The sequence below is a fragment of the Colletotrichum acutatum genome (assembly GCF_030867785.1).
Source record: "Colletotrichum acutatum strain CBS 112980 chromosome Unknown BDZ83scaffold_105, whole genome shotgun sequence".
NCBI classification, from domain to species: domain Eukaryota; kingdom Fungi; phylum Ascomycota; class Sordariomycetes; order Glomerellales; family Glomerellaceae; genus Colletotrichum; species Colletotrichum acutatum.
In genome coordinates, this window is record NW_026849099.1 from 79,605 (window position 1) to 104,757 (window position 25,153).

General features: G+C 54.7%; 11 protein-coding genes across 11 annotated transcripts; 5 read left to right on the forward strand and 6 right to left on the reverse strand.

The window, feature by feature from the left end:
• Nucleotides 1-972: 972 nt before the first annotated feature.
• BDZ83DRAFT_655193 (uncharacterized protein) lies at nucleotides 973-2,284 on the reverse strand (the record flags this gene model as incomplete). Its single annotated transcript, XM_060510784.1, has 4 exons — nucleotides 973-1,237; nucleotides 1,738-1,874; nucleotides 2,017-2,099; nucleotides 2,122-2,284. The coding sequence occupies 4 exons, from the start codon at nucleotides 2,282-2,284 to the stop codon at nucleotides 973-975; spliced, it is 648 nt and encodes a 215-aa protein (XP_060361031.1).
• A 112-nt stretch (nucleotides 2,285-2,396) lies between these two features.
• BDZ83DRAFT_22886 (uncharacterized protein) lies at nucleotides 2,397-3,516 on the reverse strand. The gene has a single exon (XM_060501795.1). It carries the CDS (start codon nucleotides 3,067-3,069, stop codon nucleotides 2,458-2,460), a length of 612 nt encoding a protein of 203 aa, XP_060361032.1. The 5' UTR covers nucleotides 3,070-3,516; the 3' UTR covers nucleotides 2,397-2,457.
• An 892-nt stretch (nucleotides 3,517-4,408) lies between these two features.
• On the forward strand, nucleotides 4,409-6,404 carry BDZ83DRAFT_586409 (SH3 domain-containing protein; the record flags this gene model as incomplete). The annotated part of the gene is made up of 3 exons (XM_060505944.1): nucleotides 4,409-4,504; nucleotides 4,649-5,422; nucleotides 5,511-6,404. The coding sequence occupies 3 exons, from the start codon at nucleotides 4,409-4,411 to the stop codon at nucleotides 6,402-6,404; spliced, it is 1,764 nt and encodes a 587-aa protein (XP_060361033.1).
• A 3,810-nt stretch (nucleotides 6,405-10,214) lies between these two features.
• On the reverse strand, nucleotides 10,215-11,253 carry BDZ83DRAFT_586348 (thymidylate synthase; the record flags this gene model as incomplete). The annotated part of the gene is made up of 2 exons (XM_060505935.1): nucleotides 10,215-11,073; nucleotides 11,132-11,253. 2 exons carry the CDS (start codon nucleotides 11,251-11,253, stop codon nucleotides 10,215-10,217), a joined length of 981 nt encoding a protein of 326 aa, XP_060361034.1.
• Nucleotides 11,254-11,827: 574 nt separating this feature from the next.
• On the forward strand, nucleotides 11,828-13,524 carry BDZ83DRAFT_22986 (uncharacterized protein). The gene is made up of 2 exons (XM_060501803.1): nucleotides 11,828-12,405; nucleotides 12,501-13,524. Exons 1-2 carry the CDS (start codon nucleotides 12,023-12,025, stop codon nucleotides 13,462-13,464), a joined length of 1,347 nt encoding a protein of 448 aa, XP_060361035.1. The 5' UTR covers nucleotides 11,828-12,022; the 3' UTR covers nucleotides 13,465-13,524.
• A 1,076-nt stretch (nucleotides 13,525-14,600) lies between these two features.
• On the reverse strand, nucleotides 14,601-16,378 carry BDZ83DRAFT_633426 (uncharacterized protein). Its single transcript, XM_060509035.1, has 5 exons — nucleotides 16,262-16,378; nucleotides 16,144-16,194; nucleotides 15,381-16,084; nucleotides 15,117-15,316; nucleotides 14,601-15,045 (listed from the first exon to the last, which is right to left on the reverse strand). Exons 1-5 carry the CDS (start codon nucleotides 16,310-16,312, stop codon nucleotides 14,927-14,929), a joined length of 1,125 nt encoding a protein of 374 aa, XP_060361036.1. The 5' UTR covers nucleotides 16,313-16,378; the 3' UTR covers nucleotides 14,601-14,926.
• A 465-nt stretch (nucleotides 16,379-16,843) lies between these two features.
• Nucleotides 16,844-17,707, forward strand: BDZ83DRAFT_586371 (uncharacterized protein; the record flags this gene model as incomplete). The annotated part of the gene is made up of 3 exons (XM_060505938.1): nucleotides 16,844-17,096; nucleotides 17,149-17,360; nucleotides 17,420-17,707. 3 exons carry the CDS (start codon nucleotides 16,844-16,846, stop codon nucleotides 17,705-17,707), a joined length of 753 nt encoding a protein of 250 aa, XP_060361037.1.
• Nucleotides 17,708-17,930: 223 nt separating this feature from the next.
• BDZ83DRAFT_586394 (uncharacterized protein) lies at nucleotides 17,931-18,318 on the reverse strand (the record flags this gene model as incomplete). The annotated part of the gene is made up of 3 exons (XM_060505942.1): nucleotides 17,931-17,976; nucleotides 18,042-18,166; nucleotides 18,271-18,318. 3 exons carry the CDS (start codon nucleotides 18,316-18,318, stop codon nucleotides 17,931-17,933), a joined length of 219 nt encoding a protein of 72 aa, XP_060361038.1.
• Nucleotides 18,319-18,632: 314 nt separating this feature from the next.
• Nucleotides 18,633-19,874, forward strand: BDZ83DRAFT_633437 (mitochondrial 18 KDa protein-domain-containing protein). The gene is given in 3 exon segments (XM_060509036.1): nucleotides 18,633-18,886; nucleotides 18,901-19,023; nucleotides 19,076-19,874. The coding sequence occupies 3 exon segments, from the start codon at nucleotides 18,843-18,845 to the stop codon at nucleotides 19,758-19,760; spliced, it is 852 nt and encodes a 283-aa protein (XP_060361039.1). The 5' UTR covers nucleotides 18,633-18,842; the 3' UTR covers nucleotides 19,761-19,874.
• Nucleotides 19,875-19,960: 86 nt separating this feature from the next.
• Nucleotides 19,961-20,896, reverse strand: BDZ83DRAFT_655201 (AN1-like zinc finger protein; the record flags this gene model as incomplete). Its single annotated transcript, XM_060510785.1, has 1 exon — nucleotides 19,961-20,896. One exon carries the CDS (start codon nucleotides 20,894-20,896, stop codon nucleotides 19,961-19,963), a length of 936 nt encoding a protein of 311 aa, XP_060361040.1.
• Nucleotides 20,897-21,253: 357 nt separating this feature from the next.
• BDZ83DRAFT_23070 (Rad4 transglutaminase-like domain-containing protein) lies at nucleotides 21,254-24,896 on the forward strand. The gene is made up of 2 exons (XM_060501807.1): nucleotides 21,254-23,915; nucleotides 23,964-24,896. The coding sequence occupies exons 1-2, from the start codon at nucleotides 21,610-21,612 to the stop codon at nucleotides 24,814-24,816; spliced, it is 3,159 nt and encodes a 1,052-aa protein (XP_060361041.1). The 5' UTR covers nucleotides 21,254-21,609; the 3' UTR covers nucleotides 24,817-24,896.
• The last annotated feature ends 257 nt before the right edge of the window (nucleotides 24,897-25,153 follow it).

Consider the following 25,153-nt stretch of genomic DNA (forward strand, 5'->3'; position numbering starts at 1 on the left):
CATGGCAACCGATGAGATCTGTGACAACGTCGTAGTCTGCGCAAGACTTATAAGCCTCCCGCCTGGCCGTAGAAGTGCAGCTTTGTTGATGACACTAATCGCGACATCGACAGGCCGTACGGGTAGACGCTGCAATCTCACGTTATACCGGAGAGGTCTAAGGTACGGATAGGCCGTGTGTCTCGGCCTGGTGGCCGGGGAAAGATTCCGTGTGACAGGGCTCGACCGTAGGTTGGGTTGAGGCCGAAGTGGCGTCCAGGCCGTTGAACTTATTAGGCTGGAACTCAATGGGTACCAAAGAGACAATTACCGTCCGGGCCCGCCGCGTACAGGGGTCCTCACCAAGAGGCATTTGTTCAAGTGAGCTGTCCCTGATTGAGAAGAAGGAAGAACTCTGCTAGACTGTGGCCGATAGATGGGGGGCACAGGATACCCCTTCTTCCTGCATTGCTCGGGATCACAAGGGAGCGAAGGAGTCTTTGCGTTAATCGATAAGGTGCCGCCATGAGTTTCCATCTCTTGACCAGTCCCCTGCGTCGCACTGCCATCCGGGGGAGCTCATCCAACTCTGCCAGAGACGGGATAAGCTGTTCAAGAGCGAGGTCAGTTCATGCAAAAGCAAGTGTCAAAAGCTCTTTGCTCTTGTCATTGGTTGTAAACTGATGTTTCGTATGGGGGCGTGCAAAGCTCAATCCAGCTCGAGGAGGGGTGTTTGCGAAAATCCAAAAAAGGTCCGTGTTTGAGTGGAGGTTTTGCCATGTGCGCGCCCAGGAAGACAGTGGCAAAGGCTGAGCAACCGCGGGGGAGGATGCCTTCAGGGGATGGGGTCCAGGGCATGACAGTATTGACGGCAAGCGGCCCAACCGCCAGCCAGGCTCCTCGCTGTGCGATGTCGACTGCTGCGGGCTATTGGTTTGTTGACGGTTGAACAGCTCCAGAGCTTCTTGCGATAAGCTGTAGAGAAGGACAAGACTATTGGAGAGCTGACTGCTGTGCGCTAAACGAGGGCGTCTCGGACGATAGCTGAAAACGAAGGAGGATTCTAGCTTGTCGTCGAAGGGTAATAGTTATGCTCGCTGACTGGTAGTCGTCTTGTATGCCCATTGCTAGCTGCTCTAGCGCCCTTGGACGAAATCCAGTGCCGTCGTCATAGGCACTACGCACCCACAGCACCGAGTCTTGTGCTGCTGCTACAGCTGGCCTGTCGCAATCCTTCACTGTCGTCCAAGGATTTGAGCTAGGTATGGTGCTTCGGCTCATAGCCGGTGGCTGCCTCCAGCATGAGGCTTAGGGAGCAGAAGGGCGAGACATGCAGCTGCAAGGTGCGACTGGCACTCGAGCTACTAGTCCCTGGGCCCTGAAATGACTATGCCGCACAAGAAATGCGACCAAAGGCATCCATCGGGCGTGGACAGCTCAACGTCCAATGTACCGAGAGCTGGCTCTCTGTGATTCCGTTGAGTGGAAGGAGGACTGTATAGTGTAAAATCGGCTCTCGTGACAGTTCCCGACTGCTATCTCCATGGCAGACTTGGGGGGTGATTTAAGCTTTCCATCTGAGGGTTGCTGCTGCTGGACCACCAGTCCACCACGCCCGCTGTGGTTTCGCGCAATGCCCGGTCCGTACGTAAGACGGTTTTAGTCTCCGTGCCCGTGGGCGACCGCTTCCATACCTTCGAACTGGCCTGTCAGTCAACTGTCACCGGGTGCCTCCCGAATTTGCTGTTGCTGCGTTACCAGACGGAGCGATCTCTGACGGTGGCTGCTGTTCTAGCTGGGATGGTGTAAGTGTTTTGCCGAGTGATGGATGTCGGAGACTTGGTGCGCCAAAGGCTGAAGCAAATATAGACGAAGGTTGAAGAAGAAACATTCCCCTATGGATGGCATCCATGGACTTGAAGCACTGTTAACGGTCAGTAGCATTGTCTCGCACAGCCTGGCAGCAGAGCACGCAAAAGGCAGGCGACGCGGCACACAAGGTGACAGGCACAGCGCACGAGGCCTTTGCCCACATACTCCCGTGGCGAGACGCATGCCACCATCCATAGCAACCTGCAAGTCGACACCCTCGTTGGAGGGCAGGACACCCACCCGTAACCCTAGCGCAATTTACCCACTCACGCCCAGTGGGCAGACTGGACAGACGGGTACAGACCGGGGTGTCGGTGACCCTCGTCGGCGAGTTCCACCAGTCAAGCCCTCTCCAACCGTCTCCCCCTCGATTCGTCTGGTCTGGTGGGATTTGGGCCATGGGAGTCCATCCCGGGCGTTGGAGTGTGGTCATGGTGTGTGTGTGTGTCTAGGTATGTGTGTGCCGCAGCGCTCCGTAATGTAAATTGAGGAAAGTAGGTGGTAGTGAGTACGGGGTACCCAGGCACCTTGGGCAGATGCTTGGTTGGGCGAACGAGCCTTTTCTACCCTCGCCCGTCCGCGCCGCTTTCTCTCGAGTCGTTTCCCTCACCTCCCCTCAACCCTCCAGGTCGCTCGCAGCAAGTCCGCCGCACGTCGCACTCCAGCGCAGCCTTTGCACTTGGTCGCGTATTCGAAAAGCTCAAGTTGGGAGTCTTGGACGACAGTCATTGATCGAGGAACGACGAGAAGTTGTGCATCTGCCAACCTCACATCCGACCCCTGCGACCCCGCCGAGTACCGTGTAGCCCGAGTTGAGTCGCGGGTCACCCTGTTTCGGAGGCCGAGAAAGAGAGAGAAATACAGCCGTCTTCCGAGGCCGAATAAGAAAGCAGAGGAGAGACAATCGCACGAAGTACTGCGCCTGCCCGATATCCAGTGGACAAGATTTTGCTTTTCTTTTTTTGCTCCGTGTGAAGTAAGCAAATTAAAAACGAAGCGGAAAACTCGGAAGGACATTGTCGAAACTGATCGCGTGGTAAAAGCGTATTGGAAAGCCACGCACAAACGGGCAGACGAGAGAAAGATCGAAAGTCGCACGGACAGAACAGAAAGGAGCTGTGTAAGAAAAGAGAAAGGAAAGGCAAGGAAAGGAAACCTACGCCAAACACCGAGGCCGACGACGTCGAACAAGAAGACCTCAGGAGGATAAAGAAACATTCCCAAGAAGGAACGAACGACTTTTACCCGTCGATCTTTCCGCCTGCCGCACCATTTCTCAGCCCGTCGCTTTCCTTTTCAGAGAAAGCCCAACGGCCACGGCAAGCACCACCACCACCACCACCACCACCACCACCACCACCACCACTCCGTGCCTTCCACCACCAACCGCACCTCCCCCACGACTCAAGTAAGGAACGCAATCCGAAGGGAAAGTGCGACCCAGTCATCATCGCCCCTCCTTCCTTCCCGTTCGCACTGGCATCAGCCTGGTCCCAGTAACCTACCAGTCCCAATCAATCAATCCCCCCCCCCCCCTCTCTCCTTCCCTCCGTCAAAGGGAAGAAAAAAAAGGGAAAAAAAAAAGAAAACAAGCCATCGTTGGAAGGAACAACACTCTCAACTCAAACCCAACCTAGCAACACCTTCCTTCCTTCATCTTTTTGGAGAGAAGCCCGCCTGGTATACACACACGAATTGCATCTGCAATACCAATACCAACACTGGCACACTTACTTGCACCTCACCTTCAACGGACGTCGACATTTAGGTCTCCTCCTGTCGCAGTGTCGCTTGTACTTGCACACTGATCCACGCAATCCACGCCCACCCCCTACGAACACCCCCTGGTTCGCGCCCAATCACGCATTTCCCACCCAATTATCCCTATCTTCCCTCTCTCTCTCGACCTGATCGACCTGCACCTGCCTTACATCAGTCAGTGGTCACTCACTCACTCAGTACCTAACCACTTCGTACTCTCTCTCGTGTGGTGCAACAGGGCCCCCCGTCACCACTCCCAATTCAACTTCCTTTTCGCAACAGCATCACACCTTATTCTTGCCAGAATCTGCAGCTGTCCTCTCCTCCCCAAAGTGAGGGAGCGTCACACAAGATGAAGGTTCGTCATCCTCCACCCTCCTGCCTCCTGGTACCTGCTGTTGTGCAATCCTCTCTCTCTGCCTTTTGCATCGCATTTCCATCTTCTTCCCCCTCTTCCCACCCCTATCAACAGTTTCTCTCCCTCTTTCCAGAAACCCAGTCGTGCGCGCGCATGTCACCACCGCCAACACCAAACAACACATTTGTGTTCTTGCGATTTCTTCTCACAACTTCACATCCTCTCCAAAAAGGAACTGGTGCACAATCTTGCATGCGCTCTGCTTCTACCTTTCAGTACCTCTGCCCTCAGCCCTTTTGCGACATTTTGCGTTCCCTTTCTCCCACTTTCCGCCGTATATGAGCAACCCCGCATGCGCCCATGCTCATACCCACGATGAATCGCGAATCAATGTCCAGAAATCGGTTTTCCGATCACTTACTGACAGTCCCTCACCTTATGCAGGCCCTCCGTCGGTCCATCAAGGGCGAAAAGGACAATGCCAAAGTCAACATCGCCCCCAAGTCTGCTGTTGCTATTGTCCCCCCAAAGAAGGTATGTGCTGATAGATGCCTCAATCCCCATGCTGCCCCATGCGCCTGGGCCTCCACCATGCGCGTATGCGTATGGTGGGGGAAAAGCTGACAACTACGCAATCGCATTTACTCCGTATGCTGACCGCTGGAATCCACCTACCAGGTTATCCGAGCCCTATACGATTATGAAGCCCAGTCCAACCAAGAGCTGAGCTTTTCGCGCGGCGACTTCTTCCACGTCATCGGCAGAGAGAACGACCCCGACTGGTACGAAGCCTGCAATCCAGCACTGCCCGACGCCCGCGGCCTCGTACCTGTAGCCTTTTTCCAAGCATTAGGCCGAACCGAAAGAGATAGTGGCCAGTCCGACGGTGCTATGCCCCGGCCACCGACCATGTCTCCGACAATTTCAAAGAACCCCGATCACGACTCCGGCTATGCCGAGGCTGCGCCGCCCCCTGGCGCAATGCAATCACCACCCGCAACTCAGCCGACGCAGCGTATGTCCAGGTCCGGCAGCAGGTCCGGCGCGATGGTCTATGGTATCGTCATGTACGACTTCGTTGCAGAGCGCGCCGACGAGCTGGAGGCCAAGGCTGGTGAGGCCATCATCGTCATTGCTCAATCAAACCCCGAGTGGTTTGTCGCCAAGCCTATCGGCAGATTGGGAGGACCCGGCTTGATACCCGTATCTTTTGTCGAAATACGCGATATGGCGACCGACACCGCTGTCGGAGACGCCTCCGGGGCTATCAAGAAGGCCGGCATCCCCAAGGTCGAAGAATGGAAGAAGATGGCGGCCGACTACAAGAACAGCAGCATCACACTGGGCAAGTTTGACAACGGTGCACCGCAACAGGGCTCCATCGAGCAAGGAATGGAACGCATGAGTCTTCAACAAGGCGGGCGCACCAGTTCACAGAACGGTGCCAACTATGTACGTTTCTCCTCGTTATGTTATGTAAACCTTGAGGCTAATGCAGGTTACACAGCAACAGCAGCAGCAACAACAAGCTGGCTACCAGCAATCACGTAACTCTCAGCAAGCTGCCCAACCCAGTCCCTACGCCAAACCAGCGTCGCAGCTTTACGCTCCCATCTCAGCCCGCATTCCGAGGTATTGTTTTGCGGAAGACAAGTACTGGTTCGTCATTGAAGCAGTGTTGGAGGATGGCCGTCACTGGGAACTGTCCAGATACTACGAAGACTTCTACGACTTCCAGATTGCCTTGCTCACCGAGTTCCCGGCCGAGGCAGGAAACACCGGCACGCAAAAGCGTACACTTCCATACATGCCTGGTCCGGTAAACTACGTGACAGATCAAATCACGGAAGGCCGGCTACACAACCTAGATGCCTACGTTAAGAACCTCCTTGCGCAGCCTGCCTACATTGCAAGGTGTACCCTCGTCAAGCAATTCTTCGCCCCCAGAGAAGGCGACTACGAGATGGACCCCAACGCGCCGAGCGACGAATATCGACTATCGGGCGGCTCGCAGCCTTCATCGAATGAATCACCAGCAGATGCGGCTTCACGTCAATCCTCCAAGAATAATCTGAACGGCAATGGGTACGGTGCTCAGCAACGAGCGATGGGCCAGCCCGGAATGAACCGGCAGCCATCATCTCTGTCGCAGTCACAGCCTTCCCCTGCCATCGGTCAGGGTCAAGTTCAAGCCATGAAGATCAAGCTCTACTTCAACGGCGATCTCATTGCGATCCGGGTTGCAACAGACATTTCCTTCCAGCAGTTGTACGACAAGATTGTGGACAGGCTCAAGATCCCAGTAGGCGAGGAAATCCAGCTCTTCTACAAAGACGAACCCACCGGCGACAAGCCCAACCTCATGAGCGACAACGACTTGGACTACGCCTTGCAAAGGAACGAAAAGCTCCTCCTCTACGTCGAGCAGGTCTAAGGCTCAACAAGGTGCTCCTCGGCTCGGACTTTTTCCTAGATGGTTTTCACGACTACTTGAGAGACAAAAGCATACCCCCCACCCGCCATTGCATTCTCACTTCATGATTCCCAGCGCACGCGACGCGTTGCTATCTACTGTCTTATTACACAGGCGATGGCTGATTTCACTTCTATATTGTTTTCTCCTAGTAGCTGGACTCGATATACGACCATGATGCGCCAGTGGATCGACTCTCCTTCGCGCAAGCGGCTACGCTCCCTTTTTTACACTTCTTTGGCCCTCGAATGGGTCCCCACTTACGATTTTTTTTTTTGATGGTTATTGACGTTGATGATGGGGAAAAAGAAGTATTGATACAGCCCTCGAGGGTTTATATCTGTCCAAGAGTTTCTCAAAAAGACGCAAGACGGATTTGTTTCCACCACGAGGACCACGGAGAGAGGACATTGGCGGGCGTTTATTGGTTAGACGGCTGACTTGAGCTGTCACAATTCTTTTTTATTTTAGCACGAGACCCTTTCTCAACAGGAACTCCCCTCCGTTGACCTGGTCGTCAGTACTCGGGCAAAGTGCACGGGAAGAAAGACCAGTTCTGGGGATTCCTCTGATGATGAGCGAACGAACGTGAGGACGAATGAGGATGAGGTTCGGACAGATGGGCAAGGGATGGGCCCTGTACCCGTATTTTAGCCAGAGATGAATCAAGATGAGCCCGTTCAATGAGCCCTACCTAGTCTTCATACGCGTGAGGATGTCAACCATGTGCACGAGCCAGAGACGTGTACTTGAACAACCTGCTGTCCGCGCCTCGCCCCACAGATGAATATACATCAGGACCTACCCGTCTCCAGCTTATTCCAGCCTTCAGTCAGCTCGTCTCTGAATTGCGCCGCACCTAAGGGTCCCGTTTCTTGTAAAAGTCCTGGCTTCATTTCACATGACGGCAGAGGTCGGTATGGGCCTACAAGGATCTTTTCGTAGGCCCCCCTTTTTGTAGGGGGCTGAGCTTTTTGTCTCTTGCTTTTGAGGGGCACTGGATAACGTCGGATAAGTAAGAATGAGTGAAGAGGAGATGGCGTTTATACGATTCATCATTAAGGTACCTTGTGCAACAATAATAATAATAATAGGTTACAAAAAGTAGTGACTCCCTCCCATCCCCGCACTCATACACCTATATACACAACTACACACGCGCAACGTGACTGTGCTTTTCTCCCAGTGCTTTTTCTCCCTTGATACCTGCTTCCCATATTCCGACAGCAAAAAACCTTTTTTCGTTTGGTGAAAGTGGTGACTGGTCCATCGCCTTCTATAACAATCCTCCTGATATACGTCGGTAAACCCGAAACATGGATCACCAACTCCTGGAACATCCCTTTCTGGGGGATTTCCATTTTCCGTTCAATAATCACACTGCTCCCTTTTGCTAAACCCTAACCACACCTTCAATACCCTTCCCAGTCTTCTGCAATCGAATTCCCCTAGACAACAACGTGCGTGGACATATGCTCGACAGCCTCCTTAATCGTCCTAAGCATACGCTGATTTACACAAAACGGGCACCGCAGCGGCCGCTCGTTGGCCGAGACCGGGTCGTCGTTTTTGATGGGTGTGAGGTTCAGCTCCGGCGTAGACGGCATGAACCGGTTCGACGCGGACACGACCCTCTGCACGGCGGGCGTCGCGAGCGCCGCCGCAGCGGTCCCCTGCGCGCGCTCCCGCTGCTCGCGCTCCTCTCTCGCCGCGGCCGCCGTGGCCTCGGCCTCGGCTTCCTCCTGCTGCAGCTGGCGCAGCGCGTTCTGCAGGACAATGTCCGGGTCCTCGTCGCCGTACATGGGCGTGTCGCTTCCCGGTGGCGGGGGCGGGGGCGGCGGGCCAACGAGGCTTGTGTCTGCGCTGTGCGGGTCGGGGGTATGTTGGACGGCCGAGGTGGGGGACATGGGATTCGTCGTCGCGGGCCCGCCGGCGCTCAGGCGGCGCAAGACCTCGTCACGGACGAGGGCACAGACTTGAAGGCTCGCTTCGACGCCGAGGGCGCGGAGAATGGCTTCGCGGATGGCGGCGGGGGAGGTTTCGGCGGAGAGGGCCATGAGGCGGGGCACGCAGTCGGCGAGGTAGGCGATGTCTTCGGCCGGGTTGATGCCGCCGTCGCCGTGGCGGCGTTGGCGGCGTATGAGCAGGCCGTAGCGCTTCTTGAAGCGGTGAATCCAGCCGGGGGAGAACTCGGGGGGCGTCTCGTCTTTGTAGCGCGGGAGGGCGGTGAAGATTGCTTTGGCCTTCTCGCCGAGCTCCTCGTTGGTCGGGTGTCGGCCGGTGGCCTGGACCTGCTGGTACCATCGCAAGACGAGCTTCTCGACGTCGGGCCAGTTGCCGAAGCGCAGGCGGCTGCCGCTCAGCTGGGGGTTGTCGCCATCAAGGCGGGAGTATTTGGGACTCAGGGAGTGAGAGACGGTGGACTGGGAAATGTGCTGGCCATACTGGGCGTAGAACCAGTCGATGCAGGCCTTGTGACTGGGGCGGATCGTTTGGGCATTGGCCCAGCGGCGGAGGGCGCGTCGCTGGTCGAGGGTAAGGGAGTGCCGCTCCTTGGGTGTGCCGCCGACGGGGCTGCCGGTGACGTCCGGGTCGGGGCCGCCGGGGAGGACGTCGGGTTGTTGGGAGGCGTGGTGGAGTTCGTGGGCGGCGTCGTGGTGGGCGTCTTGGGTGTGGTCGTGGTCCGACATGATGGATGAAAGACTTCTCTTTTCCGTTTTGGTGACTATCCTCCCGATGCTCGACGCGCGCGTCCACCACCACCGAAAACCGCGATTTGCGACGAACGGGGGTTTCGCTCGGTGGACAAAAGCCCGTGTATTGAGGTAATGTGAATATGTGCAAGACGCGGGGGGGGGGGGGTTGTTTAATCGGATGAAGGGGGGCCGAGAGGGCCGCCAGTCGTGGTCTGGGTGTCGTGGTGTGGTTTGGAAGAATCGTTGTATCCGTGTACGAAGTGGTTGAGGGGGGGGGGGGGGTTTTGGTTAAGGAAGAGGAGGGAGCAAGCTGGGAGAGGGAAAATGTGGGAAAGCGCAAGTGTTTAGCTGCAAGCGAAGCGAGGGCCGTACAAACTGGGATTGTAGCACGGCTTATTCAGCCAGCACATGCGGTTCAAGGGAGATCCGCCAAGGTTGCATGTCACTGGTTTATGCATCCAATGAGCTGCCCCCGGTACCACAATTGTCCTCCATAAGGTACCTTTCTTTGGGTTCCATCCTTGAGGCAATGGAGGTCCCAGGCGCCCGGACTCTTGGGGTTCCCTGGCCCAAGCTTCTCTGCGTGGGTTGCATCAACTCGTAGCTGTCATTTACGGATAAGTTTCATATCCGTTTTGCAATTGGATCACTCTGTTGAATCGGACATGCATTCGACGTAATGCCAGTAAACGAAGTTGATGATCCAACGCGAATCAATTCCAACGTACCTCAGTAACCACAGAATGACAAGTTCCTATTGTTAAGAATAATCAATGCGAACCAAGCAAGCTCGCCGTTCAATGCTGATTGATATTTCCCCAAGTCTATCTACCTTGGACAAGAAAAGACGCTTCTTTTCCTCTAATGCTGACTGCTCCTCCCTCATATTCATGCCACATGCTGAGGGTGTGTCGCACTTCATTAATGCAAGTTCCGATCCCAACTCCCAATCCCGAGCCAACCAAAGGGCCAAAAACCAGACCCCTCCCCTCCCTGAAGATTAAAACAAAAGGAAACAAAAACTGGCATCCCCCTCCCCCCAGCGCGCGCCGTGACGCATAGGCCCCGTCGACTCTCACACAGACATTTTCATGGCAATCGTCTTATGCGGTTCATACCCCTTGACCACAAAGTCTTCAACCTTCCACCCGTCAATGCTGCACCCCGGCTCCCTGTTGTTGATCTCCAGCAGCGGGAATTCTCTCGGCTCGCGCTCTAGTTGCACCTTGAGCGCGTCCACGTGGTCCGCGTAGACGTGCGCGTCGCCCATGACGTGCGTGAGGCTTCCCGGTACCAGATCGCACGCCCGCGCAATCATGTGTGTCAGGAGCGCGTAGCTGGCAATGTTGAAGGGTACGCCGAGTCCCATGTCGCAGGACCGCTGGTACAGCTGGCAATGGAGGTGGCCCTTTGGCTTCTCCTCATTTGCGAGCGTTGCGCCGCGGGCTCGCGGGTACGAGACGTAAAACTGCGCAAACATGTGGCACGGCGGGAGCGCCATCTTCTTCAGGTCCGCTGGATTCCACGCGCTGAGGAGGATGCGGCGGTCGTAAGGGTTCGTCTTGAGCTTGTGGATGACCTCGGCCAGTTGGTCGACGCCCTGGCCCGTGTAATCCGTCTTGGAGTCGACGTACTCGGCGCCAAAGTGGCGCCATTGGAAGCCGTACACGGGGCCGAGGTCGCCGACTTCGCGGTGTGGGAGGCCGACGCTGTCGAGGAACTCGCGCGATCCGTTGCCGTCCCAGATCTTGACGCCTGCTTCGCTCAGCGTGAGCGACGATGTGTTGCCCTCGACGAACCAGAGGAGTTCGGCGATGACTGCGCGGAGGAAGACACGCTTCGTTGTGAGGAGGGGAAGGAGGGGCTCGCCGTCCTTGTTGAGGGAGAACTTAAGGGGAGTCGGGGCGAAGATTGAGTAGGTGCCGGTGCCAGTTCTGATAAGTGTGTCAGCACATAGTACTCGTTACTTTGGGTTTGCTTCGTTCTGCTTACCTATCCGGACGGTGCTCCCCCGCATCGAGAATCTCGCGAACGAGATCGAGATACTGGTATTCCTCGTGGCGCTTAGCAGGGGCAGCGCCATTCTGCTTGGTAGGGTTCTCGGGAACAGACATGTTTGCGGATTCGACAGCTGCAGGTGCCATTGTTGCGTCCAAGATGTTGGGGGGGCAAGTTTCTGTGGTTTCTTCAGATGGGGATGTCTCCTCGAATTGGAATACCCCGCGGAAGACGCGTCTTGACGCGTCTCATGAAAGTGCATATCTGCTGACTAAGGTAAGAAGGCTCGCAACTGATAAGATAAGCCCTGCCGAAGAGCAAGGGTCTTGCCAGCTGCAGCGCCTCTATGCGCCGGAGCTTGTTCCATCTCTGCTGAACTTTGGGCGAATGGGAGCAGCCAATCCGACGAGTCTGAGCTGAGAAGTCGTTTCAACATCATCTCGGTAGACTCAGCCGTCGGATCTTTCCTATTCGCCCCTGACGTTCATGTGTGATGCGAATTCGGGATTTTGTCATGTTCATTTGCTTGAGACTTACTCGGTGACGATGTGTTTCCTCCTCCTCCCATTACAGGTCACTGCCTGGTGTGACGGGCTTACACGATACACAGACAGATGAGCTCTGTCAACTTACAAAGTTCACCAAATATTGACAAAGTCTTTGAAACTGCGAGTCGTCTCTGAAGAGAGCTGAGCTTTCTTCTCAACTGACGTAGACACTCTGTGTACGGGATCTCGGTGTCCCGGGACTCAAACCCTTTGCTCAATCATTTTCCGTCTCTCCGTTTCCTTCGAGACATCCTTTCCACACAAAGCGGCTTGCCAAAGTTGCAGTCCCAAAGCCTTGACATGCCTTGGAGTTAACACCAAAACCTCAGGGCCGACGATGAACATCACCATCACCGTCCCGCCGGGAACCGTCAACCACGGCGACCCAAGACTCATCTGCACGCCTCCCATCTGGACCGACTTTGTCATCTTTTACGCAACAAACTACTTTGTCCACGCCCTCACCCTCCCCAGCCGGCCCGGCGAATCCATCCTCGAGACCTGCTTCACCGTCCTGACGGCCCTCTTCCTACCCAGCACTGGCTCACTGCGCGCCGCCCGCTGGCTGCTCTCCCATGCCGGCACGGTCAGGCGCGACGAGCTCAGCCGGGCCATCAGGGCCGGTGCGCTATGCATGGTCGTCGACGAGACGGAGAGGTCCAAGGTCTCGTGGATAGAAACGTCCCTGAGGCGGATGAACTTTGAGAGGGCTCGAAGTTGGTAAGTGTCAACAATGTTCTCGATTTAGAGTATTGCAGCATTTCAAATCGTTACTTGGGCATGTTCTTTTTTGGCTAACTTTGTTAATGCGAAAGGTACGATATTCCCACCCCACAATGGTATCGGTCTCGCTTTCGCGGCGCCGGTCGGTGGGTGCACTCTTCCCGGACCATACATGGGACCTGCGTCCTCCCCAAGGGCTTCATCTTGGTCGAGGTGCCCGTAGGCACGCCGCTGATGCCGCCGCCAGGCTCGGGGGCTGCCTACCTCGACCGCTCCAACATCCAGCTGGGCAGCACGTACAACATCCCCAAGGCCTTGTTCGCCCTGGGCCAAGCCGCGTGGGGCGTGACGACCGTCTACCGCACGCAGGGCGACCAGCTCCAGAGGTATGGTTACGCCGCCTTTGGCGTGACTGTGGCGCCGTATGCCTTCATGTCTCTGGTCAACTTGATCGCGCTTCTGGTCACGCCAGAGTATAACTGCATCTACCTCGTACATACCCCTGATCTCGATAAGGCAAAGAGGTTGGGGGGGAGGTTCTCCGGCATGATCGCCAGCGTCGACCTCGACAGCATCAAGGAGCCGTTGCGGACCTTTTGGCCCTCTCAAGCGGCTCATGCGTCGTACTTTGCCGTCACGACGGTACTCCTTCTGATCCCAGCCATTCTTGTCGCGGGCGTTACCGGGTTCAGCCCCGGGCATAGCACCATCTACCAGCAAGTATGGATTCTTAGTTGGCTCATCTTTGGCATTGTCATGGGCCCGGTCATCAGGATGCTCACGGTGTTTCCCTCTGAGATCCACGGCGTCTACAAGATTCGTGCCAACGACGCGATAGCGTATGCTCTTGATAGGGCGACTTTTATGCAGCGGGCGATAGACTGGCTAGTTGCAAAGTATTTTCGCATCATTGAGACGTCGTTCTATCTCTATGTCATCATTGGAGCAGCGATTTGCTTCACTCCTGCGATAGGGGGCATGGTTGTCGTTGGGCAGATGTTGCAGGAGTTTGGTGTGTGTAGACGGCTAGATACGACTGGGCAGGGAGGATTTTAGAGTATATAATGACGAAGGTAGTTCTTGTTGAAACAAATACAATAGTTTCAGACCTGTGGGCTTACATACCGATGGTTGTCGAGTTCGCTGACCCACTGACCTTTCGACCACCGTCACCCACCATCAGACCTGGCATGGAACCAAACAAGGAAAAAGACAAAAAGAAAAACATACAACACCAGGTATTCGCTGATCGTCACCGACTCAACTACTAATCTGGCCCTCATCGGCTTGTCTATGGGAGAGCGGACGGGATCCCGAATTTTCCGATGGGTGTGGTCGTATGTGCTTACGGTGGAAAGGAAAGTCCATAATATCGGTTGTGGTTTGCTCCTCGTGTGTCTGTTATTCCTGACATTGACGTAAATAACTACTCCGCCGACGAGTCTCGCACTTGTTAAGATGTCTCGAGGTTTACAGCATGAGACTTCATAACGTTTGGGATATTGGGCTAGGAGCTAGGACACAAAACTACTATAGGTTCAAAGGGAAGGATCACATCCTCTCTATAGTTACTTAAACGAAGAGAGATATGAAACTGATTGCGATCAGAAAAAATGCGCTTGGAAAAACAAGAAGTATACCATCATTCCACAACGTTTACGGCTGTCTCCCCTAACATCTGCGTAGTTGCCAAGGACATCTTCGTACATTCCATTTCAGTCTCCAACATGCCCCAATCTAGATATGGTAATCGTTCCAAGCGAGCCCTCTTACACAGGTGCCGTGCCAGGTGGAACGCTAACACTGGATTCTCTCGTCAAAGTGGGAATGTTCTTGAGCAGTCTCATCAACTGCAATCCGGTGTGGAAAAAAAAAGAAAAACCACTCGGGATAGAGCTGAGACTTGGTTTTCCACCACGGTTAGATTGTGTCATCGCGTAAATACCACTTTTCAAGGGCGCCCAGGAAATAATAAACTTCTAGCCATTGCCTTTCCTCATTTTCTGGTCAGCTGTTCAGCGGATTTTCTGTCCCGAACATGATGGGGATGTTCGAGGATAGACCTACAACCGTGGCAAGACGAGATCAATTGTGCTGGCAGGGCGCCGACGTGTGTGTAATACTACCAGGTTCCACCCAATTATGTTACTCAAGAATCATCGTGGCTAAGTTCAAAAATGTCCAGTTTTGAGGGCTTTCATAGAATTAAAGGAATAATATTGTGCTTAATTTGTGTTGGAACTCGGCTCGACTTTCAGAGGCAGTCACTGAAGTCGAGGACCCTGCCCATCTCCCAGCCTGCTACCTTGCAGTCAATTGCCTCATATTCCGATTTGAGCAGACTACGAGCCGAGTAAGAATTGTCTTACGATGCTACATCTCTTCACGCTAGTTCCTAGGCCTACTGCGCACCCATGCTTCCGACAATCACCTCACCCGCTTGAAATTAAGTACAGCGATCAAGAAGACTTTTAATAGCCACACCTCATGCCAGTCTTCATACTCATATCACTGTAGCTTAAAGCAACTCTGGGCTAGCAACTGAATGATCACCAGAAAGCTGGAGCCTCCACAACCTCTGCTCGGCACAGATAAATACCGTGTCATCTGGCCCGCGACAGAAACTCATGACACCACCTATCAGAGAGGCAATGTCAGCATCAGGAGCATGTAAAATGAAATCTCAGATTCAGAGCGGTCAAACTTGCCTGGAACTAGAATTGCGCCAAGTAATGAACCGCCATTACTCCAAATCTCAATGCCGTCGCTACAGGCCGCCCACACGTTGCCATTCTCGCACATGAGGTGCATGGGAGCACCTCTCCTAGCCAGGGCAAACAGCCGCCTGTTCGCCAGGAAGACGGAACCACTCCGCTTCACAATATCAAAAGTGTAGATACTCCGCGGTCTAGAATATCTTAGTCGGAGCTGGAGGGGAATAAGACGAGGAAACAAGGAAACAGAGAACTCACTCAGTCAAGTCAAGACTCCCATCGACACGCACACCACCAGCATCCGCAACATACAGCATCGAAAACTCCTCGTCAATCGCGATCCCAGTCGGGCGCTTAAACCCATCCGCCATGGCCCTCACCTCTCCCGTCTTCGGCTCGCACCGATACACCTGCGGCGGCAGCTGAGGACGCACCCTAAAGTCCTGCTCATGCCCGCAGCACGGGTCCGTGAACCAGATACCGTTGTCCAGCGGCGAGAAGGCGGCGCTGTGCGGGGAGTTGAAGTCGTGGCCGTAGTAGCCGGACGCCACGCGCTGCGGGTGTCTACCCGCCTGCATCATGAGCACGCCGCCCGTCTGCGAGGCCATATTTCCTTGGGAACACCAGACGGCGACGTCGTCTCCTACTAAGCAGCCGCCCGCCGGCATGGGCATGGTTTGGGGCGGGCGCATTTTGGCCCATTTCACGGCGAGCGTGTCGTTGGTCTTGCTGGACTCGACGTTGACCTTTGACATGAGGATCGTGGGGGGTCGCGTGGGGTCAGTTGCCGCGAGAGGGGCGGAGGTCGTCCATAATTCCTTTCGGGAGGGGATGTATACGCATCCACGGTGGAAGAAGGCGTTGGCTGAGGTATCTACGGAGGAGAGGAGGAGGGCGTGAGTTGGGCTTGGGCCGATGATGGAGACGAGAGCGGGGTCGTATTGGATGATTGAGATTCCCGCCTGCGAAGTGCCTCTTTAGCAGCATAAGCAAGGTGTTCAATGGAGTGGGAGATCCTCACTTTGTTTGAGCTGGGACGTGATGCTGGCGCCGGACTGAGACGATCGCGTATCTACCTGATGTTAACACGTAGATTTGAGTAGTTGGCTCTCATTACGAGCCCCAAAGGATAGTCTTACCTCGACTGGAGTCGCAACGGACTTGATACCTGTCTCTTCAATCGTTGTCATGGTGAAGATGCTCTGTCTGTATGCATGTTTTCTTGGTTGTTGTTTGTGGTGAGTTGATTATCGTTGACACTGCTTAGCCCAGCTAGATTACTAACCCCTACGGCCCTAATTGTATCGGGAAGCATGTTTGCAGCAAACAACCAAAAACCCCTAAAATTTACCTTTCCCCTCTCTCTTAACAGTGATATCCCGTTACTTTCAGCCGAGACCTAGATCGCAAAAATTTCGGATCAGTCCCGCATCTAATGATGTATCGGCTTGCCACGAGCTCCGGCGCGGAGTGATGCCGCGACTGGGGCCGGAACGGCTCGGGCGATGTGGGTAGAGTTTACTGGTGCCGTATCGGGCTTACACAACTTGCTCCGCCGTCCCGGCGCCAACATCGGGTTTATGGGCATACGACTGACTAAGTCCGGCGATCGACTCGCAGCGAGTTTTACTATGAATGCACTGCGCAATGGTATAAAGGCAATCATAGAGTCTGTTGCAAGGATTCCGATGCCAAGCATCTTGTTCTTCAGTGCAGTCACCATGGCTATCATTCTTGTCACTGGCGCGAATAGAGAAATCGGGCTTGGCATAGTCCAGGCGATTGCCGGTCGAGTTCCCAACTCCACCATCCTCATCGGATGCCGCACGCACGAGTCTGGGGAAGAAGCAGTTCGCAAATGGAGAGATATTGGTATCGAAGAAGCTCTGGATATATTGCCATTTGATATTGAGGACGATGCGAGTATTGTGGCCGCCGCTGCCGTCGCCCAAGAGAAGTATGGCAAACTAGATGGTTAGTAATCAGTTATCTTCTCGCTGCAAATCCGAGCAGCTAATATCAACAGTGCTAATCAACAACGCCGCGAGAGTCACCGTTCCCGAATCACTTGACCTCCCCGATGTCCGGTCCGCAACTAACTCTGTGCTCGCAAACTGTGTCACTTCAAACCTCATCGTCACTCAAGCATTCCTTCCGCTTCTTCGCAAAGCTGAATATCCTCGAGTCATCATGACCTCGAGCGCTCGAGGCAGCATGACAAGAACAGCGAATGGGGAGGTAAGCACACATCACTTTCCACTCTTTTCGGTCGCAGGCTTGTCTCACACAACACACAGCTTCCGCCAGCAGCCTCCATCAACTATTGCATGGCAAAAGCTGCGTTGAACATGCTGACCCTGCAATTCCACCTGGCCGAAGAACGAAGGACATCTGATGACAAAGTCGTATTCTGGGCAACTAGCCCCGGGCATTGCAAGACAGCTTTCAACGGGTTTCGCGGCACCAAAGAGCCGGTGGATGGAGCTGAAGTCTTTGTACGATTATTAGAGTCAGAAAGGGGCGTTATTGCGTCGGGGACGTTTTGCGAGTTTGAAGACGGCGAGTTCAGATTGGTCCCCTGGTAATCCCTTCTTATCAATTGAATCATCCGTCTTGTGTCCAGACTATTTGTTGCTGAATAAAGGTCGTGACAAATGCGTATTGATATCGACTTCGAGTCACCCTCGCGGTACATGTCGTTCGTCGTGTTTTTGCTGGTTAGAAAATGTCTTCATTCCCATCAGCCAAGCCCTCTATGAATACACTAGGTCGCAAAAGACCATTGACTTCGCCCGGAATATCGCCCGTCTAGTGTTTCGCCTTCTCATCCTTGTCCGCGCTGTCCAAGAACTTCCTGTTTTGTCTCCTCGTCAGCAAATGGGGAAGGGATTCCTGTCCGTCCAGGGGGAAATGACGCACTTGATGAAGTCGGCCTCGTCGGAGCTGGATGCGTTGATGGGGGGAGTGGCAGTAGCCTTGGGCTTGCTGCCGCTGAGGCCGTAGGAAGCGCCGCCGAAGAGGGTCGCGAGGACGCCCATGGCCAGCTGCGCGGAAAGAGAGGTTAGCCTTTGGATAATGCTCGGGGGCCGGGTTCGGGAGTTGCAGGGAGCAGCGGAGGCAGAGAGGCGCGCTCGGGATAGCGACATACGTAGTGGGATCCGATCTGGCGACCGGCGATAGTGTACATCTGAACCATTTTGGCGGTATTAGGGGGTTTGCGAGCCTTCGGGGGTGAATTGGTTCGATGGGATGGAGGCAATTGGAGATGAATGAGATTCGTCGTGGATGTCGATACTCGGAGCTCGAAATTCATTCGGAAGCTGGAGAGCAAAGTGCCTGGATTGTCAGGCCATCAAGTCCGGCTCTGAGCCTCTGGCCAGTATCGGGAGAGCGGGGATTTCCAGCCACCGATATGTACCTCCGTATCGCTGCTGCGCCACAAATGGATAAGTTAATGCAAGTGCCCCCGGTGGCTGAAGCTCCCGATGCACCTCTCTGAACCAAGCAGCAGCCGACGTCACAACCGACATCAGAAGATTCATGCCGCGGGCGTTTCCGGCGCGCGCTGGCGCAGGGCGACTGCCTTTAGGCTCCCCTCCCCCAGCACTACCGCCATCCATGCACACATAAAGCTATCACACCCCCCCAGGAGCAAACTTGGGTGGTAATAGCTCAGATTCAGACGAAGTAATCTGTACATCAACACCAAAAGTATACAACATGTGGGGAAGAAGCCAGGACAAGACACCGGAACAACCGAAAGAGTCGCCAAAGGAAGATGGCGCCAAGACGTTCGACCCCAAAAGCTGCCGGCACGCGAGAAGCTGCCTGCGGCGCTGCAGAAGATAGTCGACAAGTCAGACAGAGAGGATAACTTCTTCGACGAGCTGGTGGACGGGTAGTGAGTGCCGACCGTTGCGACTGAACTAGAGTGCTGAGTTGACTTGCGACAGTGCGCCCGAGTCCACCGAATCCAACGTCCGTTATGCCGCCTACGTGACACGCATCCGCACCATCATGATGTCCGCCCATCGATACGTCGCCTACACCTCTGATATTGGCGAATCCTTCCGGCCCGTCGCGCATCCCGGTCTCGTCCGCACCGCATACGGAATCTCGTGGCTCTACATCCTCGGCGATGTCAGTTACGAGGGCTACAAGGCGTACTGGGCTAACCAGCGCGTACTCAACCCGCACCTCCAGCTTACGGCGCGGCAAGCAAAGATTACGGGACTTCCGGATGCCGTGTCAGATGCAACGCACCCCAGCGAAGTGGTCCCGGGTGGCAAGGTTGCGCCGCTGGACGACTACAGGACTGTCATGATCCAGCGAGGCATCTTCCAGAGCATTGCCAGTATGGGTCTCCCGGCTTTCACCATCCACAGCGTCGTGAGGTACTCTGGCCGAGCCCTCAAGAACGCAAAGAACCCGAAAATAAGAACCTGGGGCCCCATTGGTCTCGGTCTTGCCGTCGTACCTTTCTTGCCCAGCCTCTTCGATGAGCCGGTCGAGAACGCTGTGGAGTGGATCTTCCACAAGGGCTTCGAGTCGTACGGTGGCAAGGAGTTTGTTGGCAATGCACCAGCCACCGGTCGTGAAGACCTATTGGCGAAGAGACCAAAGGAAAAGGAATTGTAGGCGTGGCGTTTAGGATGATTTGGATCACAACTCAATCGGACTTGGCTCGGCGCATGAAGGAAATCTCCAATTCACGGAACATGGTATTGAAGGGAGGAGCGATTAGCACGGCCTTTGATTTGGCGGCGTGTGGTGTGTAAAATTGAGGGTATATACGGAAAATGCCACTATGAACATATTCATCAAGTCATCATCATTCGCTAAACCTCCATGAGGTCAGGCGGCGGTCCGACACCGCGGAGCAGGACGACAGTGTTGCCGCTAACCAGCGAAGCTCCAACCTTTTCGTTGAACTCTAGAAGTCGTCCTCCCTCCACGTGGAACACTCGTAGTTTGTCTTGCTCATTCGATGATCGGTTGTTGAGGTTCTCCACCTGTAACCGTTTCGCGGCTTCGTCCAGCACCCTGCCCACCACCCAGTCCTTGGAGAAGAAGAACTCGCCCTTAGGGAACTTTGCTTTTGCGGTTGCGGCCTCTGCTTCGACGTATAGGTAGACTCTCTTTTCTTGCGCCAGCTTATCGTCGCCCTTTGCCGTCTTCTTAAGGTTGTTCACAGCTATCAGGCGTGCAGATGCGGATGTGGGCTTCGGTTTGGGCAGCGCCCTGCCAGCTTGTTCTTTCTTTGCTGATCCCCATGCCTTTAACTTGTCGAATGCGCTCTTCGTCCGCGCCGCGACATCGATTTGTGACCCCGGCCGCGCGCCGAGCGGAACGAGGTTCTTGCAGTCGTGGTCCTCCTTCAGGCGGTGCTTGAGGCAGTAGTCGCGATTGCAGCCTGGGCAGTGGACGCCGGTCACTAGCGAGGTGCCGATGGTGGTCTTGCAGGTCGGTGATGCGCAGGGCTTCTGGGTGACGGTGTCACGCAGTTGGCGGCCTTGGCCGTAGGAGGGTTTCGCGAGCTCCGCCTTGCGCCGGCGTTCGGCCCAGGCGCCGGCGTTGGCGCACTTGTGTGTGGTTTCGGATCGGTGGTCGAGGCAAAAGGTGTGTTTGCAGCTTTGACAGAAGAAGGGGAGGAAGTCGAGCTGGTTGCAGTATTCGTACTCGCAGTGTTTGCCGACGAGAGTCTCGTCGAAGCCGTCTTTGGATTCGTCCATCTTGACGTAGCTAGTCTCTTCGGGGGTGGATGAAGATGCCATTGCGATGACGTGTTTGGCGTCTCCGTCTATTTAACTATAATATTGAACAGTCTTCGGAGATTTCTTGAGCTTGCGTAGACCTCAGTGTGGGCGCAGCGGGTGGCACGAGGCTGAGGGTGGCAGTGTCGGAGATGGCGATGTCGGGTTGATGAGAAATGGCGGCGGAAGGGTCTGGAATGCGCCAGTTGGCGGGTTTCGCTCAGTTAAGTTGACTCAATCCACGGGTCGCTGTCAGCGGGGCAACCGCTGGGAGTTGGCGCCAAGTACAGCGTGTGCGTGGCCACTGGCAGCCTGAAAGGGTAAGATCCATAATGGGCCGTGGCTCACTAACCAAAGTCGCAACTTTACCATGATGTGAGCTAATTTGGCATACTGGATCACAAAGTCAATGAAGCTTCCGCAATATGCCGAGGGAAGTCAAATGTGTCTGTGGATATTGGTCATCCAAACTGCTCTCCTGTAGAGACATGGAAATAACGGCGAAGAGCCGGAGCTAATGGAGGGGCGACCCAGGCGATCCCCGGATGTGACCCAGTATTTAATCGGATCCGATCTAGCGGGTCCCCGGACCCCTAAAGTGGGTCGCGTACCTGCGCGTTCCTCGCGAATCAATGACGTTGTTAACGGTCCTGTCGCATCTCCCCTGCAAAGCTTCTCAGAGCTTGCGCCTTTGAACTACGGCCATGTTTCTTTCCTGACACCAACGCGACATAATGCCTCCTCATGTACCGCGAAAGCGGTTGCGCGAGGAGTCGCCGGCCAAGCAGACCCCCAAACGACAACAGGTAGCGAAAGGGCAAGGAAAGACTCCCGCCAGCTCCGGCCGCAGAAAGCCGACGCTGTACGACGATTTGGATGCTACCACCACGTCTGAGTCATCCAAGGTCGGCCGCGCTGCGCTTGATACCATCAGCGACAGTGACGAGACCAGTTCCTTGAGCGATCTATCTGACGGCGATTTCGAGGATGTGCCTCTTGCAAACGGTCGCAAGACGGAGGAAGCTTCTGAAGATGACGATAACGATGACATCGAGTTTGAGGATGTTCCTGCCCCGAGAACAACCTTGGCAGTGGCGCCGACTACTTCTAAAGACCTGCAGCTCACCCTTGACGCCGGGCTTGGTACCGCTATGACTGATCCCTACGGCGACAAGAAGGGACCTACGAAGCGTGAAAAGAAGGTTCGCAGTGTGACGCACTGCATTCACGTTCAGTACCTTCTTTGGCACAATGCCATTAGGAATTCATGGGTATCCGACCAGGAAGTTCAGGCGATCATGATGTCTCATGTTCCCCCTCGTTTGTGGGAAGAAGTAGAGCGATGGAGAAGGACCAGCGGCTTAGACACCAAGCCAAAGCAAAAACCAACTAAGGCGGCCAAACCAGCGAAGAAGACCAGGGGAAAGGGAAAAGGAAAGAAGACCGAAAACGAGGACTCTCGGGATTGGGGCGCTGCCGCTGAAAGGCTGGAGGCAGGTGCTGTCGACATGAGCCACGGCGATCCACTGTTCAGACTTATGAGGGCTCTCGCGGCGTGGTGGAGGCAACGCTTCCGCGTCACGGCACCCGGGATTCGAAAGTGGGGATACATGCCGCCTGAACGACTTGGCCGGTTGCGAAAAGCCTGGGAGAAGGAAGGGAAAGACGAGGAAAAGTTTGGAGAGCGGATTAATGGACTTGAAGGGTTTCGAAAATGCGCTCAGGACTGCACAGGAAGCCGAGATGTGGGATCGCAACTTTTCACCGCGCTTATGAGGGCTTTGGGGTTGCGGGCACGGATGGTCGCGAATCTCCAGCCAGTTGGTTTCGGCTGGACGAAGCTGGAGGAGGCAGATCCTGAGACGGAACAGACTGCAACTTCGGCACCAAAAAGCAGTGACGAAGCGAGTGAGGCGGCAGATGGCAGACGCGGTAAGGCGAAAAGGGGGACGAAGACGACGAATAAGAATACCCCGGTGAAGAAGACATCAAAGCAGGCACCAAAAACAACAGCAGGACGAAAGACTGGCACGAGACAAGCCAGTAACAAGAGCGCCGTCATTGAGATAGATGACTCGGACGATGAGCTTGGCTTGGAGCATCCGGACAGCGACGACGCGTCGGTCATAGAGTTATCAGTGACCCCACGAAAATCAACCTCGGCGTCGAAGAGGTTTGACATGGACCTGGAGTTTCCACATTATTGGACGGAAGTGCTTTCGCCGGTGACGAAGAAATATTTGCCAGCGGATCCAATCGTCAAGAACATTGTCGGTACTAATCGAGAATTAGTCGAGTCTCTCGAACCACGTGGAGGCAAGGCAGAAAAAGCGAAACAAGTCATGGCATATGTCGTTGGATTCTCTCCAGATGGCACAGCCAAGGACGTAACGGTTCGCTATTTACGAAAGCAACTGTGGCCAGGTCGTACAAAAGGGGCGAGAATGCCACTGGAAAAGGTACCGATTTACAACAGACACGGGAAGGTGAAACGATACGACCAATTCGACTGGTTCAAGTCAGCTATCAAGGGCTATGTCAAGGGCAGTCGAAAGCACCCACTCACCGAGGAAGACGACGTTGAGGATTCAACAGATCTCAAACCCGCCCAACCGGAGAAGAAAGAGGTCAAGGAAGGTAATGAAACAATGGCGTACTACAAGCAGTCTAAAGAGTTTTGTCTCGAGCGTCACATGAAGCGCGAGGAGGCCCTGTTACCTACAGCAAAGCCTGTCAAGACCTTCCTCCATAAAGGGAAGGGCGGAGAATTCTCTCCAGAACCAGTCTACTCGAGGAAGGACGTGGTCAACGTCAAGAGCGCAGAGACGTGGCACAAGCAAGGCAGGGCACCCAAAGCTGGCGAGATGCCCCTGAAGAGGGTGCCATATCGCGCGGCTACGACCAACAGGAGAAGAGAGATCGCCGAGGCCGAGGCTGCCAGCGGCGAAAAGGTTCTTCAAGGATTGTACAGCTTTGAGCAGACGGACTGGATTATTCCGCCACCTATCAAAGATGGAGTCATCCCGAAGAACAATTATGGGTACGTCTGCGTGCTCGTTGCATTGATTCAAATGCTGACACCTCCCAGTAACATCGATCTCTTTGCTGAGCACATGTGCCCGGAAGGCGCCGCACACGTCCCTTTCCGAGGAGCCGTCAAGGTCTGCAAGAGGCTCGGGATCGACTATGCCGAAGCCGTCGTGGACTTCGAATTTGGTAATCGAATGGCCGTCCCAGTCATTCAAGGTGTTGTCATAGCCGAGGAGTATCACGACCAGGTTATGGAAGAGATCCGCAAGGACGAGGCAGAGCGAGCGCGTAAGGAGGACGAGAAGCGACGCAAAGCAGCGTTGAGCATGTGGAGCAAGTTCTTGAAAGGTCTCAGAATTGTCGAACGCATTCGCCAAGACTATGGTCACGTCGATGACAGTGTTCCTGTTTTCCAGAAACACGGGGCGACAAAGGCTACCAAAAACGCTCACGCCGACGAAGAAGAAGACAAGAGCCAGGTGGACGCCGAAGCGATGCAGATGAGAGAAGAGGAAATGGCAGGTGGCTTCTTCCCCGAAGGGCATGACGAAGAAGAGGTCGAACAACCCAAGCGGTTTACCTCTGGCTTTTTCCCAGTGGTGGATGAGAACGATGAAGATGAAGATATGGATGACGCCCTGCAAGTGGATCACGGTTATGCTGAGAAGCCGCATGCTGCCAACGGCCCGAGTGGCGCGGAAGACGCGGAGAATGCAGAGGATCAGATGGAAGCTTCACCCGAACCCGAGCCTCTTCCTGCACCAGTGAAAGCCAAACCGAAGCCCAAGAAGAAGGCAGTGGCGAGACGATCATCGAGGCGCCGGCGTAGGCCCATATCTGAGAGCGAGGAAGAGGACGAAGAAGAGGACGACGATGACGAATTTTTGGCCTCGGACGATGATTACAAGTAGTGCATCTAGGCTTGAAGGAGATCATGCAAGACGGAAGACCGCCTGAGGATTTTCATCACTGTGCGTCGGGATTTGAGAGTCGCAGACAAAACTGGGCAGCTGGCAGGCGGCTGTAGTACAATAGGTGTGCCACCATCCTTATTCGTCGCAAGATGCATAGATGGGGGCATTATTAACTACCGCCACCAATAGAGGACTGAGCCTTCTTCAGCTCGTATGCCGAGATGCGCTGGCCCTACTGGAAAGGTCCGATTCTGCGACTCTGCTAGTGTATGTACGGGTCGAGGTTAGAGCACCTGATCACCCTCAGAAGTGGACATTGCATCCAATAGAACAG

Bases quoted from the DNA above. Each gene is read 5' to 3' on its own strand.
- BDZ83DRAFT_22886 (XM_060501795.1), bottom strand. From the start codon at position 3,069: ATGTTTCTTTATCCTCCTGAGGTCTTCTTGTTCGACGTCGTCGGCCTC.
- BDZ83DRAFT_22986 (XM_060501803.1), top strand. From the start codon at position 12,023: ATGAACATCACCATCACCGTCCCGCCGGGAACCGTCAACCACGGCGAC. The intron at 12,406-12,500 runs GTAAGTGTCAAC...TTAATGCGAAAG, and splicing joins TTTGAGAGGGCTCGAAGTTG to GTACGATATTCCCACCCCAC.
- BDZ83DRAFT_633426 (XM_060509035.1), bottom strand. From the start codon at position 16,312: ATGACAACGATTGAAGAGACAGGTATCAAGTCCGTTGCGACTCCAGTC. The intron at 16,195-16,261 runs GTAAGACTATCC...AACATCAGGTAG, and splicing joins CCGTTGCGACTCCAGTCGAG to ATACGCGATCGTCTCAGTCC. The intron at 16,085-16,143 runs GTGAGGATCTCC...GGCACTTCGCAG, and splicing joins CACGTCCCAGCTCAAACAAA to GCGGGAATCTCAATCATCCA.
- BDZ83DRAFT_23070 (XM_060501807.1), top strand. From the start codon at position 21,610: ATGCCTCCTCATGTACCGCGAAAGCGGTTGCGCGAGGAGTCGCCGGCC. The intron at 23,916-23,963 runs GTACGTCTGCGT...GACACCTCCCAG, and splicing joins ATCCCGAAGAACAATTATGG to TAACATCGATCTCTTTGCTG.
- BDZ83DRAFT_633437 (XM_060509036.1), top strand. From the start codon at position 18,843: ATGTGGGGAAGAAGCCAGGACAAGACACCGGAACAACCGAAAGA. The intron at 19,024-19,075 runs GTGAGTGCCGAC...GACTTGCGACAG, and splicing joins GACGAGCTGGTGGACGGGTA to TGCGCCCGAGTCCACCGAAT.